Source organism: Bos indicus x Bos taurus, chromosome 16, assembly GCF_003369695.1.
Source record: "Bos indicus x Bos taurus breed Angus x Brahman F1 hybrid chromosome 16, Bos_hybrid_MaternalHap_v2.0, whole genome shotgun sequence".
Classification (NCBI taxonomy): Eukaryota; Metazoa; Chordata; class Mammalia; order Artiodactyla; family Bovidae; genus Bos; species Bos indicus x Bos taurus.
Window position 1 is genome coordinate 28,175,641 of NC_040091.1, and position 19,112 is coordinate 28,194,752.

The following is a 19,112-nucleotide window of genomic DNA, read 5'->3' on the forward strand; positions in this document are numbered from 1 at the left end:
AAAACAAAAGAAAAGTGAAATAATAAATTGCTCTGTTTGTATCTTTCAGGGGTAAAGATCACTATATTGTGCAGTTGACTGTTTCAGCTTGAACTAATTCCTGATTTTTTTCCCAAGTTTCATAAGCACATGCTGAAACCTTCGATATAGAATTTGGAGACTTAAGTTGCATACAATCCCATTTCTTATCAGAGTAGTCAATTGTTGTTCAGATTTCCTTCTAAGTTCAATATCTTAGAAATAAATGACCACCATCTTCCAGTTATTGTGTCTTTAAAAATATCTGGCTGCTTTGCAACAAAAACTACCTTTTCCTTCTGAGGCCAACTAATCATTTTTTAAGGAAGGGTACTGTGGCTCCAAGGGGAAAAAATGTTTTCATTCTGAAAGGCTCCTCACTTGCCCAATTCTTTCAGCAAAGTATTTTGCCAGTATTCTGGAAAAGTGCATTACAAACAAAACAAAACAACAACCTAGTTAGATTAAATATATATTTGGAAGCTTTGGAGTAAATGAATTAACCTCCAATTTCAGATGCTAGCATAATAAAGCAGAGACTCTCGTTTCATGGTGTATTACTTCTGAATTTTTCATAGTGTCTCCTAAATATTGATGTTTTTATGTGGATAGAATATTTTCTACACCAGCAGGAGCTGACCACATAGATGAGATAAATATAGCTTTCCTTGGAAACAGGAAGCCTTAGTAAACAGAATTCTGCACCCTAATGTAACTTCTCAGAACAGAAAAGAATGGGGCCTATCCCCCAGAGACATCTATTGCAAAACACTAGTAGCCAAGATGTATATAACCTTGTACTTTCCTTAACCTTCAAGTTTGTCTTCGGTGAGAGGAGGCCAGTAGATGAACACGCCATGCACTCTCCTGCTCCCAGTCTCCTCATGCAAGTCTTTGGCAGGGTCCTAGGCCTGTCATCTAATAGGGATAGGGACAGTGGTCCTCTGGGGTCTCTTGAGGCATGAAAATTCCACATAGTGATAAGAGCACATATTTGTGGAGTACCTGCTTTGAGCCTGTGAAGTTGGCACGATCCTCATTTTACAGACGAGACCACAGACGCTCCCTGGTGACTCAGTTGGTAAAGAATCTACCTGTAATGCAGGAGACCACCTGCAATATATATGAGACCTGGGTTCGATCCCTGGATTGGGAAGATTCCTTGGAGAAGGAAACAGCAACCCCACCAGTATTCTTGCCTGGGAAATCCTTTGGACAGAGGAGCCTGGTGGGCTATAGTCCATGAGGTCCCAAAGTTGGACACGACTTTGCAACTAAACCACCACCCCCACCACAGACACTCAGGGCGGTTTGGTAAGTTGGCCAAAGCCCTTCAGTTGGTAAATGGCAGAGCTGGACTTTGAACTACTTAAACAAGGAAGCACGCCAGAAGATCCCTTATTGTAAACTCCAAAATGTTCCAGTTCTTAAAGGTAGTCTGGGTTGCTGTTGGAGGCAAGGGGGTTCCCATGGAATGAAGGTTCTGCAAGAAAGCCAGGCTGGCTCCTCACATGGGAACACCATAGTGGGCCACTGGGCCTCCCTAAACTCGCAAGGTGTTTGCATTTTCCTTGATGTTATGGTAGGACTGGGCGACACTTTGTTCCCAGGGACCCAGTGACTAGGTCTGCCCTCTAATGTCCCACCTTCTTCCAGGAATCAAGCTACCAGTGGCTGATTTCTGAGTCAGTAAGTCTTACTGAGTAAAGAAAGCTCGGGTTGGGGTGCCACATTTGAGGGGTGGCATATAGGCTATGGGGAGGCCTGTGACCATGGCCACCCCAGACTCATTAGAGGGCATCCTGAGGGTGACTCCTCAGTGTACTGCTGAACTGCATCAATGAAGTTGCCCAAGTCTTGCTCTTCAAGCCTTTCTTTTCTAGACCTGTCTATACACTGCACTCACTGGAGAGTTTACCATATAATGCTTGAGTCCAAAGAAAAGCACCTTGCTAAAGTCTCTTATTATAGATCAGTTTTGCTTGTCTTTGTTCTCTATACAAACGGAGTCACATGGTGAGTTCTCTTTTGTGTCTGGCATCTTTGGCCCAGCGCTGCTTGTGGGACAGATCCATGTCACTGTGTGTAATTATAGATTATTTGTTCTCCTTATAGGGTGTTCCATTGTATCAATAGACCATTAACTGCAGTGGGAGGACATTTGGATTATTTCTAGTTTTGGCTTATACACGTCAGACCTGGATCATGTGGCCATGAACATTCTAGGTTGTGATTTTTGTCAAGCACGTGAACACATGTAGACACATTTTGGTTGGATCTATGCTTAGGAGTGAATTGCTGAGTCATAGAGTTGGTATCTGCCCAGTTTTAGTAGATTCTGCTAAACAGTCTTCCAGAGAGACTGTATGAGTCTCTTGTTACATGTTTTTACAGTGATGAACAATTCTTCTTATTTATTTTTTTATATTTATTTATCTGGCTGCATCAGGTCTTAGTTGCAGCACTCAGGATCTTTTGTTGCTGTGCACCAATTCTCTAGTTGTGTGGTGTGGCTCCAGAACACATGGGCTCAGTAACTATGGCTTAGTTGCTCCGAGGCATGTAGGATCTTAGTTCCACAACCAAGGATTGAACCTTTGTTTCCTGCATTGCAAGATGGATTCTTAACCACTGGACCACCAGGGAATTCCCTCCTGTTACATTTTAATTCATCCTAGTTTCTCTCCTAGGACTGTTACCTCAATTCCAATTTTGATGGGACCCTCCACCTACCCTTCCATCTTAAAGGACAATGTCTTATCTGTGTCCAGTCATCGGACTGAGGCCCACCAGCCAGAAGTGGGCCTGAAACCCCAAACCCCCCAGCTTCAAGTGTGTGCTTGCACTGACTTGGAGGGGACAGAAGAAAAAAAAGCTGGAGGCTGAGGGAAGATAGGAAAGATTCCTGCAAGGAAGGTGACTTGGTCGGTATGGCAGCATTGCCCCAGCTTCTTTCCAAGCTTTCTGAGGTCCCACTGCCCCCAAAGTTGCAGACTGTAAGAAGGAGAGGTTATGGAATTTCTCCCCACCAGGAAAAGAAAGTTGGTAAAACATGAGAGTTTGGCTGCTGAGACTTTCACTGGCCTGGCTGGGGGGTGGCAGGGTCCTCTGGAGCTGTTACATTTAGTTCAAATTTCTGCTGGGATCTTGGACTCTGTGGATGTGGAGTCATGGTTCCACCCTTCCCCATAACCAGGAGGGTACTTGGATCCAGCTTTCTGCATGGGACTAGTTTACCAGTCTGTGCACAGAGAGAGGCTCTGCGATGCTCACCTGTTACCTTCGAGATGATATTTTCTCTTTGCCTCTTGATTCTGTAGAAGGGTCACAGTCCTTCCTACCTTGGTCAGACCCAAGTGTTTATTCAGTAACTGTTGGGATTCCTGCATCTGCCAGAACTGGGCTCAGTCTTCACTGGGATACCTTGGGGAGCAAGACAGACGGCCAGCCTTCTTCGAGTATATAATCCAGTCTAGAGCAGGGGTTCTCAAAGTGTGGTCCATGAACCATGAGCAGCAGCACTGCTTGGGAATTAGTTAGAAATGTAGATTCTCTGGCCATACCCGAGATCCCTTGAATCCCTTGAACAAGCTCCTCAGATGATCCAACAAATACTGAAGTTGAATCACTGACCCGTAGTGTGGCTTCTCCACTCTACTGAAGGCAATTTCTCCCCCAGGGAACACTTGGCAGTATCTGGAGACATGTAATGTCATCCCACATTGGGGAGGAGGTGGTATTACTGGCTAGAGGCCAGGGATGCTGTTACAATGCACAGGCCTACTAAGAATTATCTGGTCCAAAATGTCGGTTGTGCCAAGGTTGAGAAACCTTGCCCTAGACCAGTTACAATAGATGGCAGGAGTACAGTGGTTCTTTTCTCCTTTTTTCCCCCCCCCAGATGTGTTGCTCCCTGGCCACGTGGCTTTGGGTGAGTTATGGCCACCCCTGGATTCAGTTTCCCCAGCTATGAAGTGAAGGGGTTGGACTCAGGTTGCTGAGTTCCTCTTCAGCTGGTCTGTTCAATGGCTCCAAACTAGCGACTGGCCGGCCCAGGAAGCTGGAGTGATGCAGCCCTTCTCTTCCCCTGGAGGTGGAGGTTGGGGGATGGGATGGGAAGCTGTGTCACCTGCCTGGAGCCATCCCCTCCCCCAACCTAGGCTGCCACAGCCAGAGTGCAGTTGGCCTTGGATTTCCTGGTGAACAGTGCTTCTCCCCCTTGTGAGCGATGTTTCTTCAACCAGCCCCACCCCAAAGAGCCCGCTCTGGGGAGAAGAGCCATCAGCTGGCTCCACGCCATAGCCTGCTTTGTACAAGGAGCTGGGCAGGCAGAGTGGCGCCGTCTCTCCTGAGCCTCAGACTTCCACTTTCCTCATACTCTAAATAAAGCAGCAGCCCTGACTGGGGAGATCCGGAGGTCTGAGGGCAGCTGCAGCACTCCGAGACCCTCCACGCCCCTGGAAGTGAGCGTCTGTCTAGGGTTTCACTCACTGGCCTGGGAGCGTGGGGGTGGAGTTAAACCTAAGGATGGAGGGGTTGAATTCTGATTGGTCGGACTCATAGGCCCCGCCTCTTCTCGGAGTTCGCGGACCAACCACCTCCTTCCTTATGGACCCGCAGCTCCAGTGCGCGGGGACGGGGAAGGTCTTGTTTATTATTATTTAATTTTGGGGGAAAAAAATATTCTGACCTGAGAGAGGCCTCCCTTGCAGTCGTGGCTCGCCTGTGCTCTGACTGGGACCCAAAGGGCAGGTATGAAGGCTTGAGGCTGGAAACAGATGCTGAGAGGAAATAAGATGGGGTGGGTAGGTCGGGGTGGCAGGAGAAACATACCCAGCGACAGACCGGGAATGAATGCTTTGGCTGCAGATTCTAATCCTCGAAAGAGCGATGTGATTTGGGGCAAGTGCCTGGTTCTTACCTTAAGTGATAAAGAAAGTTAAGTGAAATTTGGCTCCTTAGTGGGTGGATTTTCACGGGCCATGGTTTATCATATCCCTTGAAAACCTACCAGCAGACAGTCAATGCCTGTTACACTGGGCTAACCTAGAGCGCCTTGCTTCATGTGCATTTAATACCTGCTAATAAATAAAGGGTAGTTAATAGGTGGCAAATTAACATACTGCAGTTAAAACTTGCTTTGTAATCTGAGATCAATAGCACTAAAGCAATGTCCTTGAACCAAGAACTAATATTCTTATTATCTTAATTAAGGTGCAAGAGAAAGGGCTTTAAACTTTCTCCTTGAATCTGTCACTTTGCCCTGGGCTGTGCCAGCATGGCCCATCATGGTGCCCCTTGTCCAGGTCCCCAGAGTTTAGATGCAGTGCTTGAATACTGATCATTTCAACACTCTAGCTCATGGTTCTGTTTGTTGTCGAAGTCCAGGGGAATTAAGTATCTGCACACATATCAGGTCTGCTAGGTTGGCAGCACCCAGCAATTGTTAAAAGGCGGTAGAGGGTGAAGATGGCACCTGCAGTCTCCTAACATGGAGCTGGGTGCAGTATTTCACAATTCTGTTTCCCTGGCTGCTTCCCAAGGAGCTGCTCAAAGGGTGAGAACTCAGAATTCACATGGACAAGTGAAAGCCCTGGGATAATTCAACACAGAAAAGGGAAAGCAGGACATTTATAACCCAGCGGAAAGTGACAACCGTGCTCTTGACCTCTCTGTGCTGAAGTCAGGTAAGGAAGGTGATGTGTATCATTCACTTGGAAGATTAAAGTCATCTCCTCTTGTTCATCATGATTGCAGCTCCCTTGACAACATCCTGCAACATCTTATTTGCACCCACTGTATATGTTGATCGCACACATATTGGCAAAATGCCTTTCTGTGCCAGACATTATGCTGGGCACTGTGGTCAGGGCAGGGACTAGGATAGACACAGTTCTTGTCTTCCCAGCTCCAGATTCTTACGTTGTGACCCACCCAACAGGTGAACCACATCTGTCTCTTCCTGCTGCCAAGGGAAGCTCTGCTCTCTGCCTTCTGTCTTTTCCCACACGCTCCCCAGCACCTCACAGTCCCTGCCTTCGAATACCACAAAGACTAGCAGCTGGCTCTTCTCAAAGGGGAGGGGTTTCCCTGGCAGAGACAAAGCATCTCTTTGTGGGAAGTGGGAGAAGCCTGTGCGTATTTTCTTGGCAGAGCAAACCGCAGGGCCTTGGCAAGCCCCCAGCAGTGGATAGAGGGCACACTGGGGTGGGTTTGCTAGCGGGATCCTCCCCTTGCCCCAGGTTTCCAGGGGAGAGTTGGGCTGGGCCTGGGAGGTGGCTCTGCAAAGGTCTCTGGCCTGAGGATGGCGCCCATACTCACACATTTCTCTGACTGTGAACCTTCAGGGGAAGGGGGGTTACTTCCTTGGAAACATGCAAAACAAATAGCTAGATAATAATGCCGAGCCATTGTCGGCCTGGTACTGGTTTGCAGGAACTAAGCTCTTCTTTCTTCCCCTTTTGCGAAAAAAGTAGGGGAGTCAGACAAATGATTAAAACATCTGAGTTTATGTGAAATGTAATAAGCAAGTCTGTAGACAGAAGGTAGATTAGTGGCTGCTTAGGGCCAGGGTGGTGTGGGGGACAAGTGCCAGTAATAGTTAAAGGGTACAGGGTTCCTTTTTGTGATGAAAATGTTCTAGAATTGTGAATATGGTTGCACGTATCTGTGAATATACTGAAAACCACTAGATTACATGGTATGTGAATTAAATCTCAATAAAACTGTTGACAACCAGCTGAGATATATGGCCACATTTGGGCCACTGAACACTCCCCCCAACCCCAGATGCACGTAACCTCCCAGCTCTTCAGACCCGCCCCCGCCTTGCCCTGTATGTACACCCTGAGGAGAGGCCCCTCTCAGGGAGAGACAGCAAAGAGCAAGTGTGACTCCATCTCCTCTCCTGAGCCCACTGCTCAGAGACGTCCCTGCTCCTCCTGTGGGGGAGGGATGTCACAACAGTGGAGAGAAGCTTCTCAGAAGTGTCTGGAGGAAGAGACCCCCTCAGAGAACCATGAGGCCTCAGACATGCAGAGCCCACCACCCAAGGCTATGCAGAAGCCAACCCAGCTTCATCTTTTCTAAATCTGATTAATGAATTCCATAGCTTGGTAGGATTATGGTGATTTTTGTGGCTTTCTCTATTGTTTTCCAATTTTTCCATACTATGCTTATGTTGGCTTCCCTGGTGGCTCACCAGTAAAGAATCCGCCTGCCAGTGCAGGAGATGTAGGTTTGATCCCTGAGTCGGGACCCCTGGAGAAGGAAAAGGCAACCCTCTCCAGTATTCTTGTCTGGAAACTCCCATGGACAGAGGGGCCTGGCGGGCTGCAGTCCATGGGGTGGCAGGAATTGGACAGGACTCAGCAACTAAACAACAACAAATGTTGATGTTATTTTTCATGTCAAAAGTACACAAAATCGAGGATTGGGTGGGAAAGAAGTCAGGATTCTGGCGTTTCCAGCCAGAGGTCAAGGGCTATCTGGCGGACTCTGTTGTTGATGGGCTGTTACTTTTGCAGGAGTCATGTGGCTGGAAATACTCCTTGCCTCAGTGCTGGGCTTTGTCATCTACTGGTTCGTCTCCAAGGACAAGGAGGAGACTTTGCCCCTTGAAGATGGATGGTGGGGGCCTGGGGTGAGGCCCACAGCTGGGGAGGATAAGAGCATCCGCCCATTCAAGGTGGAAACATCAGATGAGGAGATCAATGTAAGGCACCTCTTTCCAGATGGCTGAGCAGAGGGGAGGGCGGGGAGGCCCCATCTGGGGTTGGGCCTCAGGCTGGGCCTGGCACCAAGGAGGGTCTTCCAAAGTGGTCCCTCTAGGGCTATTTTCTGCCTGCTTTTCTCCTACTGACTCACCTACTCTACCCACCCCATCCCTTCTGCTCCTTCCCCCTCCTCTGTCTCCATGTTCCTGGTTCCCAAGGCCCAGTAGTACCTGCGCGAGGAAAGAAGTGCCAGCTGAATCCAGCTACCTGCATTAAGGGTCACAGAGAGCAGCTGTTTCTGCCTCCTCTGTGCCCCACCTGAAACCCTGGGGATGAGCTTGAAGGCAGAAGTGAGGCCCTTCTTGGAGCCTGGGTGGAGATCATGAGTGAAAACAAGGCTGTGGTGACATAAAATGCTGCAGAGCAGAGAACCTGGCCTGGGGCCAGCTGTGGCCAGGCACATGCTGTGTATTTAGACCCTCGTGATCACGTGCAGTGACTGCGGTCATGTAGAAACTGAAGCTCAGAGAGGCAAAGCCGTTAATGCACAGTGACCGAGATAATAAGCTGGCGGATTTAGACTCAGATCTGTCTAATGCCAAAGCCTGGGCCCCGTCCTCCGCACACAGCTGGAATCACCAAGGATAGGTGTGACCCTGGAGTAGGCTAAGCTGAGAGCCAGGCTTGAGCAGGACTGGGAGGGTGGGTGGGACCTGGGACATCCCTACCCATCATTTCTTCCATTCTGTGGGTATGGGAGCACCTTCTGTGTGCAGACCTAGTGCCAAGTACTTGGAAGAAGAGAGAGAGCCTTCTCTCAAAGAGCTTCTCGTCTAGCAGTTGAGAAGAGGAGCAGATGATGAAGAATCCCCTGCAGTGCAGGAGACCCGGGTTTGATCCCTGGGAAGATCCCCTGGAGAAGGAATGGCAACCCACTCCAGTATTCTTGCCTGGAGAAGTCCTTGGACAGAGGAGCCTGGTGGGCTACAGTCCATGGGGTCGCAAAGAGTCGGACATGACTAAGTGACTAACACACACATACTCACATATAGTGTATCACTTAACACTGGTATCAGAGTCGGCAAATCTATTCTGCTACCTTCTTTTTTTTAATTTAATTTTGATTTTACGTTGGAGTATAGTTGATTTACAATGCTGTATTAGTTTCAGGTGTACAGCAAAGTGAATCAATTATAAATATTACATATATCCATTCTTTTTCAGATTGGAACCCACCTGCCATGTGGGAGACCTGGGTTTGATGCCTGGGTTGGGAAGATCCCCTGGAGAATGGAAAGGCTACCCACTCCAGTATTTTGGCCTAGAAAATTCCATTGACTATATAGTCCATGGGGTTGCAAAGAGTCAGACACGACTGAGCAATTTTCACTTTCCCACACAGGTTATTACAGAGTATTGAGAAGAGTTCCCTCTGCTGTAGTATAGGTTATCTATTTTATGTATAATAGTCTGCCACCTGCTTTTGTACAGCTCCCATGCTAAGAATAGTTTTTACACCTTTAAATTGTTGGAAAAAATCAAAAGAAGAATACTTTGTAACATGAAAATTAACCTGGCATTCAAATTTCAGTGCCCATAAGTAAAGTTTTATTGGAACACAGTCACTCCCATCTGTCCATGTACCATCTATGACTTTTTCCATCCTACAAGAACAGAGTAGGTTAGCTGTGGCTCAGAAAACCTAAGCTGCTTATGATCTGGCCCTTTTGAAAAAAGTTGGCCCCCAAAAATAAAAAAGTTGGCCACCCTCTGCTGTCTATGTGCTGTGTGCTTAGTCGCTCAGTTGTGTCCAACTCTTTGTGACCCCACGGACTGTAGCTGACCAGGCTCCTCTGTCCACAGGATTTTCTAGGCAATAATCCTGGAGTGGGTTGCTATTTCTTCCTCCAGGAGATCTCCCCAACCCAGGGATCTCCTGTGTCTCCTGCATTAGCAGGCAGATTCTTTACCACTGAGCTACCTGGGAAGCCCCCCTTGCTGTATATAAGCCTTGATAAATTAAAAACACATTTTGTTCATACATTTAAAAACAAAAATGAGAAGTAACCTGAAGTTGAAAGTGAAAAACGTATGTTTGGGGAACAGCCACCATTGGGAAGCCAGGAGCTTTCTTCTGGGATAAACCTGACGACCCAGAGCACATGTCTAGAGGCCAGGAGCCTCCTCATCCCATCTGGTGAAATTTTGCTTTGCCTTTACTGTAGCATGGGGTCTGGTGGCTGCAGGGTTTTCTCTGTCTTCTGGAAACAAACTTTCTCTTGTGCTCTGCCCCACTCACCTTCTCTCCTTGGGGTCTCACATTTTCTCCAGGACTTACATCAGAGGATTGACAGGGTCCGTTTAACTCCACCTTTGGAGGACAGTCGTTTCCACTATGGTTTCAACTCCAACTATTTGAAGAAAATCATCTCCTACTGGAGGAATGAATTTGACTGGAGGAAGCAGGTGGAGATTCTCAACAAATACCCTCACTTCAAGACTAAGATTGAAGGTATGTTTCCAAAACACCAGCTGGAGGGGGATGTGTATGACAGAAACAACCTTCATAGACACTTAAATAACACTGGGACTTAAATAAAGCCCGGAGACCCAGAATTCGATTATTGGTCAGTGAGATGTATTTGGAAGGTATAACCCCACTCAGATGCAAAAATAATGCAAAATCCCAACAAGTCCAATGGTCTTTTGAGCTAAATGGGAAAACATACAAATAAATTAAAAACCAAAGAATTGTACAATCCAGTTCAATGATGGAACAATCTTTGGGAGGATGGAGATGAGACCTAGATCTGGGCATGGCCTCAGTCAACTCAGCCCCTCCTTGAGGCTTTGGAGTCTATGATATTGTGACTGTTCAAGGGTGCTCAAGCTGTCAGTCAAGGTTCGAATAAAAACTGTCCTGTCTCTGAAGCTTTAGACCTCCTGTCCCAACAGTATCATAGGTTGTCACCCAACTTCACCTGGAAGGAAAGCTATCTTCAAAATGTTCTTGGAAAGGTGAAAGTGAAAATGAAGTCACTCAGTCGTGTCTGACTCTTTGTGACCCCATGGACTGGAGTGGGTTCCCATTTTCCTTCTCCAGGGGATCTTCCCGACCCAGGGATCGAACCCAGGTCTCCTGCATTGCAGGCAGATGCTTTAACCTCTGAGCCACCAGGGAAGCCCAACCTAAGTTAATTTGGGATAATAGTTTCCATAGTGGAAAAGTATTTTTTTAGCCCAACACAGATTTAGAATCAGATATAGAAATGTTTAAGAAAATCAAACTCATGCTGTTAATTTGTACAAATTTATCTATTTGTTTTTAATTATAGTAAATATTCCCCTGGAATGGAAAATGGCAACCCACTCTGGTATTCTTGCCTGGAAAATCCCATGGACAGAGGAACCTGGCGGGCTATTGCCCCTAGGGTCACAAAGAGCCAGACTTGACTGAGCACACCCACATTGTAAAATACATATACCATAAAGCTGACCATTGAAAGCATAGAGTATACCTTGTTACCTGTAATGTCACAATGGATTAAATACTTTTATATTGTTATCCAGCCAGCACCTCCATCTATCTTCAAAACTTTTTTTATTTTGCAAAAACGGAAACTGTGTCATTCAGCTCTAACTCCTGTTTCTCTCCGTCTCCCTGCTGCTGCTGCTGCTAAGTCGCTTCAGTCGTGTCCGACTCTTTGCAACCCCATAGACGGCAGCCCACCAGGCTCCCCCGTCCCTGGGATTCTCCAGGCAAGAACACTGGAGTGGGTTGCCATTTCCTTCTCCACCTAGCTTCTGGAAACTACCATTCTGCTTTCTGTCTCTGTAAACATAAATATGAATTCTGAATCTAAGGACCTTTTATGAGTAGAATCATACAATATGTGTCCTTTTGACTGGCTTACTGCACTTAGCATGCTGTCCTCAAGGTTCATCCATATTGTAGCATGGGTCAGAATTTCCTAAGGCTGAATAATGGTACATTTTGAATAATGGCACATGTTGTCATCCGTCAATGGACACTTCGGTTGCTTCTGCTTTTAGCTATTGTGAAAAATATTGCTGTGATTATGAACGTACAAATATCTGTTTATGTTCCTGTTTTCTGTTCTTTGGGTATATACTCAGAAGTGAAGTTGCTGAGTCAACTAGTAATTCTATGCTTAATTTTAGAGGGAACTATAACACTGTTTTCCATAGCAGTTGTACCATATACGTTTATCTTAAAATATTCAGAGAAGTTAAATTTACCTTCCCAAGGGTGAAAAGGGTCGAAATTGCCCAGGTTCCTAATTTTCCACCCAAGGAGTAAGTATAAATTGAAAATTATAACCGCTTACACACATACTGTATGTGTGTGTGTGTGTGTGAGTGTGTCTCTTTTCCTGACTCCCTGGCCTGAAATTCGCCCAAGAGGACCTCCCTTCTCACTCTCTCTGCTGCCATCCTCCTCCCTCACGTTTAGGCCTTTTCAGGGTCCTTTCTGCTTCCGCACTGACCCCTGTGCTCCCCTGCTCATGGCTCAATCTGTGACCTCTCCTCGACGTTTTCTCCTCATCCCCACTAGCCTCCTTATTCGGCCTTCTTGTCCCCGCCACTTCCCTGTTCTGTGATGAGCTTCTGGCTCCAGGCCATGTCCTGGACGTCCTGCTGCAGATCAGTCTCTGTTCTCAGAGAGTCTGAGACATGCAGGGGTTTCAGGGGCTTCCCAGGTGGCGCTAGTGGTAAAGAATCCACCTGCCAATGCAGGAGGCATAAGAGACTTGGGTTTGATCCCTGGGTCAGGAAGATCCCCTGGAGGAGGGCACGGCAACCCACTCCAGTATTCTTGCCTGGAGAATCTCATGGACAGAGAAGCCTGACAGGCTACAGCCTATAGAGTTGCAAAGTCAGACATGAACAAAGCGACACACACACACACACACACATACACACGCGTGCGCGCGCGCGGTGGCCTCTGGGGAGCCCAGCACCTCCCAGCGGGGGCAGGGAGTCGCCTGAGTCACAGGGAAGTGGAGGTTCAGGGCTGGAACCCAGCTCTCTGGTGTCCCAGCCTGTCCCCTCCTCCTTCACCTGTGGCCACTATTTCAGCACTGGCCCTCGGCTGTGACCAACCACTCCCCACTGCCCTCTCCCCTCACCAAGCCCGTGGATGCCCTCTGAGCCCAGTTTGTCTCCTCAATTCTGACCCATTAGCCTGGGCACAGAGATCCTATAGGCACCACAGATCCATAGGGCGACCAGGAGAGCATTTTCACCCTAAAGGGAAGGAGGACCCATAGGGCAAATTTTAACTTTTTTTTTTTTAGTTTTTAAATTTTCAGTATTTAAAATTCAAAATGTACAGAAGGAGACAGAGTCTCCCTCTCGTCCCTCCCCAGGGACAGCATCTGCTTCTGTTAAATAACATGCTTCCAGGGATCTCCTGCGTATACGCTGCTATATAGAATGGATGTATATGTGTGTTTTTTCTAATTTTAAACTCAGATGATAATGTGATAGAATTTGAATCAAAAATAATCTCACACCACGCTGTGTGTTCCAAAGGAGTTAACATTAACTACTAAATTCAACTTTAGGAGTAAATTGAGCAGCATAGAAGGACACCCAGGATATATTGTTAAGTGGAAAAAAAAATCAGGTTCCAAAATAGAATGTATGTAGGCTTCTATTTTTGTTAAAGGCAAGTTATGTTCTCTGTTTTTAAAAACATATGAAACTGTCACAGCTGAGGAGGAGCCTAAGGAGACTTGACAGCTAAATGTGACGTGGTGTCCTGGATAGGATCCTGGAAAAGGAAAAGGACACTGGGTAAAAACTAAGGCAATCTGAGTAATATTCCATTGTATGTGTGTATGTACCAGTATTAATTCAGTCTTTAAAAGGAAAAAAGTCTTATAAGATGTGATGACATGGACGAACCTCGAGGATATTACGAGAAGTGAAATAAGCCAATCACAGAAGGGGCAAAGGTTGCACGACTCCACTTATATGAGGTACCTAAAATTGTCACGCTCATAGAAGCAGAGAGTAGGATGGTGGCTGCCAAGGGCTGGGAGGTGGGGAACTATAGAGTTACTAATTACCGGGTATGAAGTTTCAGTTATCCAAGTCGAGTAAGTTCTAAGTATGGCGAAGAAAATGGCAACCCATGGACAGAGGAACCTGGCAGGCTACAGTCCGTGGGGTCTCAAAAGAGGTGGACACAACTCAGTGACTGGATACGCACACACAACACACACACACGTTCTGAGGAGCCACTGAGTGACACTGTACCTGTAGACAGCAGTACTGTGCACTGTGCAACACACTTAAAACTTTGTGGGGAAAAAGGCAAAAAAAAAACCTTTGTGAAGACAATAGGTCTCGTGTTAAATGTTCCTACCACCACTTAAAACTTAAAAAAAAAACCTAAGGAAAATCTGAATCCATAAAGTATGACTTTTAGTTATTAATGTATCAGTGCTGGTTCATGCATTATAATAAATGTACATCCTAACACGAGATGTTAATAGTAGGGAGACTGAGTATGGGTATCTGGGAACTTCCAGTACTAGCTCCAGTGTTTCTCTATACATCTAAAATTGTCCCCAAATAGAAGTAAGGCTTGTGATTTTTGTCTATTTCATTTCTTCTCAAGTTCAAGAAGTAAACTTGAGGTGCTCAACTTGAAATTACTGGAAAAGTGACTTCTTGATACAGATTTGCTCTGGAGGCAGCTTTGTCCATTTTTGTTTCAGAGTGAAGTCTGCTTATTGCATGTGCTTTTTGAATGCTTAAATCAAGAGGTATTTCTAAGTAGTTCTTTTAGGAAATGATTGCTTCAGCTTTGGGGGAAGATAGCATGAAAGAAACCTGTGGTTTCTCTCAATAGTCTGACAGTTTTGAAATGTATGTTTGCATTAAACAATGTAGGCTGATAGTATTGGATTAGGATGAGGCTAATTTCTGGTGAAATCTTTGCTTCTTCCTTTTTGTTTTCTACACTCCAGTCTTCACTGTGTGTTTTTCTGGCTGCTTCAGATTCTGTTTGAAATGAGGCAGGTCATAAAAATAAAATAAAATAAAATAAAATTGTCCCCAAATAAAAAAAATTATTTTAAAAAGTTGGACGGGTAACACAGTGTTCTCTTAAGATCATGAGATTATATGTGATTCCTCCCCCACCCCGCTTTTGATTTATCTTTGTTTTCTGTTTCCTACAGAAAGCATGTATTATTTGTATAGTGAATAAACCACAGACCTTCCTGTCATAGTGAATAAACCACAGACCTTGCTGTCAATGCCAGCCCTCGTGGTGGAGGTGTAACAGCCTCCCTGGCCGTATTTGCTATGAACGCCCACTTGCTTGGGAAGAGAGACTGTTCTCAAAGTGACTCCAGCAGGGAGGGGGGCCTGGAATCCATTCATCCATCTTTGGCTAGGGTGCTGTTTCAATGCCCAGCACTCTACCTTAAAATAATTTTCTCTACTTTAAAAAAAAGTTATGCATATGTCCATCGTAGAAAAATTTTAAAGTTCATACAACCACAAAAAAGACTATAATTTGCTTGAAATTCTATTGCTCAGAAAGGACTACTTTTTACATTTTTGTAGTTTATCTTTTCAGACTTTAAAATTCCTATACACACCATATAGATATATGCATACATGTAACTATTTACAGAAATGGGGTCATTCAATGGATCTGGCTTCATAGTTTGCTTTTACCACTTAGCAACATATACAGGTCTGATTTCCATATTCAGTGCACATGGACGCTGTCATTTTAGATGACTATCGGGCTTCCCTGGTGGCTCAGAGGGTAAAGCGTCTGCCTACAGTGTGGGAGACCTGGGTTCGATTCCTGGGTCGGGAAGATCCCCTGGAGAAGGAAATGGCAACCCACTCCAGTACTCTTGCCTGGAAAATCCCATGGTCTGAGAAGCCTGGGAGGCTACAGTCCATGGGGTCACAAAGAGTCGGACATGACTGAGCGACTTCACGTCATAATGTCATTGTATTACAGTGACTCTGCTGTATTACGGTGTACTGTGTGATCATAGCTCAGTCATGTCTGACTCTCTGCAACCCACCAGGCTCCTCTGTCCATGGGATTTTTCCAGGCAAGAGTACTGGAGTAGGGTGCCCTTTCCTCCTCCAGGGGATCTTCCCAACCTGTGTCTCTTGCATCTCCTGTGTTGGCAGGCAGATTCTTTACCACTAGCGTCACCTGGGAAGTCCCTTACTGTGTACTGTTAAACTATAATTTGTTTCATTCTCTACTGCTGGATATATAAGGCTACCTGCACCCCACACACAATTTGTAAATTATTAAACAATGAATACGTTGAGCATTGGCACGAGCCAGGGCCGGTTTTGGGCTCTGGGAATACAGCAGTTTGAGAGCAGCCTGGCCCGGCCTCACAGACAGCTCACGTTCTCACCTGCAGGGACGCAGCAGTCTGCTGCTTGCAGGTGGCTATGAAGGCCGAGTAAGTCGCCAGGGGGGTCTGGAGCTCAGTGTAAGCGCTCAACCAGCGCCGCTGCCCGGAGTGGCAGCACCATGGTCCTGCTTAGGCGGGCGCAAAGCCTGACTGGCTACCCCGAGAGCGGTGATGGCAGCCTCCCCCACCACAGGGCCCTCTCCCCTAGCCCTGACTGTGTTCTGTCCCCCCAGGGCTGGACATCCACTTCATCCACGTGAAGCCCCCCAACCTCCCCTCCGGCCAAACCCCAAAGCCCTTGCTGATGGTGCACGGCTGGCCTGGCTCCTTCTACGAGTTTTATAAGATCATCCCGTTCCTGACTGACCCCAAGAACCACGGCCTGAGTGATGAGCATGTTTTTGAAGTCATCTGTCCATCCATTCCTGGCTACAGCTTCTCGGAGGCATCCTCCAAGAAGGGTATGGGGCTGCTGCGGGCCAGGCATCTGCCCCAGGGTGGGGAGCCGGCTTCCTTCAGAGCCTGAGGGAGCTGGGGGAGGGGAGCGTCTGAGACCTGAGGAAAGAGAAGCAATGGGGATGATTTGATTGCCAAAGGGCCAGTGTGTCTTCTCAGGATTTGAGGGGCATGGTGGGCCAGGGACCAGGCAGAGTCATGACTGTCCAGAGTGGGCTCAGGGCCTAGATTCTCGTGTCCTTGGGAGCTGCCCCCTCTGGGCGGGTCCGTGTCTGGACTCCATGTTATTCCGGGCCAGCAAGGCTGACTAAGCGCTGCACGCAGTGTGGACCCACGGACCCTCAGCAGGGCTGGCTTCACCATCTCCTGCACCAAGGCTAGCACCAGGAGCACTTCCTCTGGGCACTGGGCACCCCACCCTTGGGCCCCAGGATTCCTTCTCACCCACTCTGAGCTGCGGAACCAAAGGCATGACCTCCCATGATTCTTCTCTCCCCTTAACAACCAGGCTTCAACTCAGTGGCCACTGCCAGGATCTTTTATAAGCTGATGCTGCGGCTGGGCTTCCAGAAATTCTATATTCAAGGCGGGGACTGGGGGGCCCTGATCTGCACCAACATGGCCCAGCTGGTGCCCAGGTGAGGGTGGCTGTCAGGCGTTGTGTGTATGTGTGCAGGTGTGTGTGCACAGCCCGTGCGAGGTGAATGCATAGGGAGGAAGGTTGGGCATAGTGTCTGAGGCTTGGCACAGCGGCCACGCGCGCAGGATGTTTGTGGGCCCAGGGGAGATAAGGGAGGGTCCCCATCACTCAGCTTTGCCTGGGGAAGTTCGACACGAATCTTCCCTCCCTTTGGTGTCACAGAGGACTGGTGACTCTGGGCCAGTTGCTCAGGCCTGGAGAGCCAGCTAGAGGAGGGGGATGGTCAGGGAGTAGACCTTTCTGATGGACCAAGTCCTGGGAGAGAGCTGACCAGAACTTTGTAGAACCTGTATTTTCTCCCCAGCCTGCTCCCTCACCTCTTGTGGTCACCCAAGGGGGCAGATGTTGATGGGGGCTGGCCCTGTGCTCCCCAGCTCTGTGGTCTCTTCCTCCTCCATCTCCCTCCCCACTTCCCCATCCTGGATGGCACCCAGGCTCACCTGACCCTTCTCTGCCCCCAGCCACATCAAGGGCCTGCACTTGAACATGGCTTTGATTTTAAGAAATTTCTACACCCTGACCCTTCCTCTGGGACGGTGTTTCGGGGGGCTTTTCGGTTATACCGAGAGAGACATGGAGCTGATATACCCCTTTAAGAAGATCTTCTTCAGCTTACTGAGGGAGAGCGGCTACTTGCACATCCAGAGCACCAAGCCGGACACCGTGGGTGAGTGCGCAGGCGCAAGGCACCTGGCTCAGCTGTGGGGGATGGGGGTGAGGTTACATCCAATCCATTCAGCAAGGCTCCCAACCAGCGGGGGAAGCCTCACCTATGCTGGGAACACTGCTCATGGGGTGAAAACCTCTTGTGAGGGACTCAGCTCTGTCCACTCTTACGCTGCCTGGCCAAATTCCCAAACAGCTCCACTGAGCAGAATCAGTGTTCCTAGTGACTTTGACCTCCAGTCCCTCCACCCATGAGTCCTACAGGGAGAAGCATAGAGATGGACCGAGGAGCGGGTAAGGCAAAGCCTAGTGTTTATCAGTTCTGGGACTGTGGAAAGAAGGGGGTTCCCCAGGGCTGGAGGAGCTCCCCAGTTCAGTGAGGGAAGACAGCATGGATGGAGCTACTGCCATCAGGGCCCTGTTAAGGGATAATATTTTTTTTAAGATATCAATCATATAGCTATACTAATTTTGAGGGGCATACTATGTATCTTTGTCAATAAAGTAATTTTCAAATTCTGAAAAAAAAAACATTTTTAAAGATAAAATCATAAAAATAAAAAATGAACACATGTCAAAATTTTATTTAACTCATTAACTAAAAGCAACTAGTAAAATGTAAAATAAAACAGTTCAAAGGCATTTAGGAACACTAAATTTGTTAATAAATACAAAACTTGTCAAAATCTACAGGGTAATAATCAAGTAAATCTCCACTGGACTTTTTTTTTTAATTATTCAGGTTTATTGAGATATAATTGACATACAGCACTGTATACATTTAGGGTGTACAGCATAATGATTTGACTTACATCTTCTGTAAAATGATTGCCACAATAAGTTAATATCCAACATCTCATATAGATTAAAAAACAAAAATTTTTTTAACCTTGTGAAGAGAATCTGTAGGATCTACTCTCTGGACAAAATTCATTTGCTTCTCTATGAACTAGACTCACTTGCATTACTATTAGTTTTCAACAATTTGCAGACCTGTAAAATATCTGTAAGACAAGGGAAGAAAGGCCCCCTTTACAATCATATGATATCAGAAGGGTCCACTGGAACCTCCTTGAACCCCACTCAGAGGACACCCAGGAGTTTTGCCCGTGGTCTTTTAGA

General features: G+C 47.0%; 1 protein-coding gene across 4 annotated transcripts in view; it reads left to right on the top strand.

The window, feature by feature from the left end:
• Positions 1 to 19,112, top strand: part of EPHX1 (epoxide hydrolase 1) — a 37,516-nt gene that overhangs the window by 11,794 nt on the left and 6,610 nt on the right. Inside the window, exons 1-7 of one of the 4 annotated variants that reach the window (XM_027564604.1) lie at positions 4,623 to 4,770; positions 5,562 to 5,705; positions 7,545 to 7,732; positions 10,065 to 10,245; positions 16,402 to 16,629; positions 17,133 to 17,262; positions 17,786 to 17,991. In XM_027564604.1, coding sequence (XP_027420405.1) covers positions 7,550 to 7,732; positions 10,065 to 10,245; positions 16,402 to 16,629; positions 17,133 to 17,262; positions 17,786 to 17,991 — 928 coding nt within the window. In that variant the 5' untranslated portion in view covers positions 4,623 to 4,770; positions 5,562 to 5,705; positions 7,545 to 7,549. Of the gene's footprint in view, positions 1 to 4,592; positions 4,771 to 5,561; positions 5,706 to 7,544; positions 7,733 to 10,064; positions 10,246 to 16,401; positions 16,630 to 17,132; positions 17,263 to 17,785; positions 17,992 to 19,112 lie in introns of those variants that run through there. The other 3 variants (XM_027564605.1, XM_027564606.1, XM_027564603.1) reach the window with 3 other exon arrangements.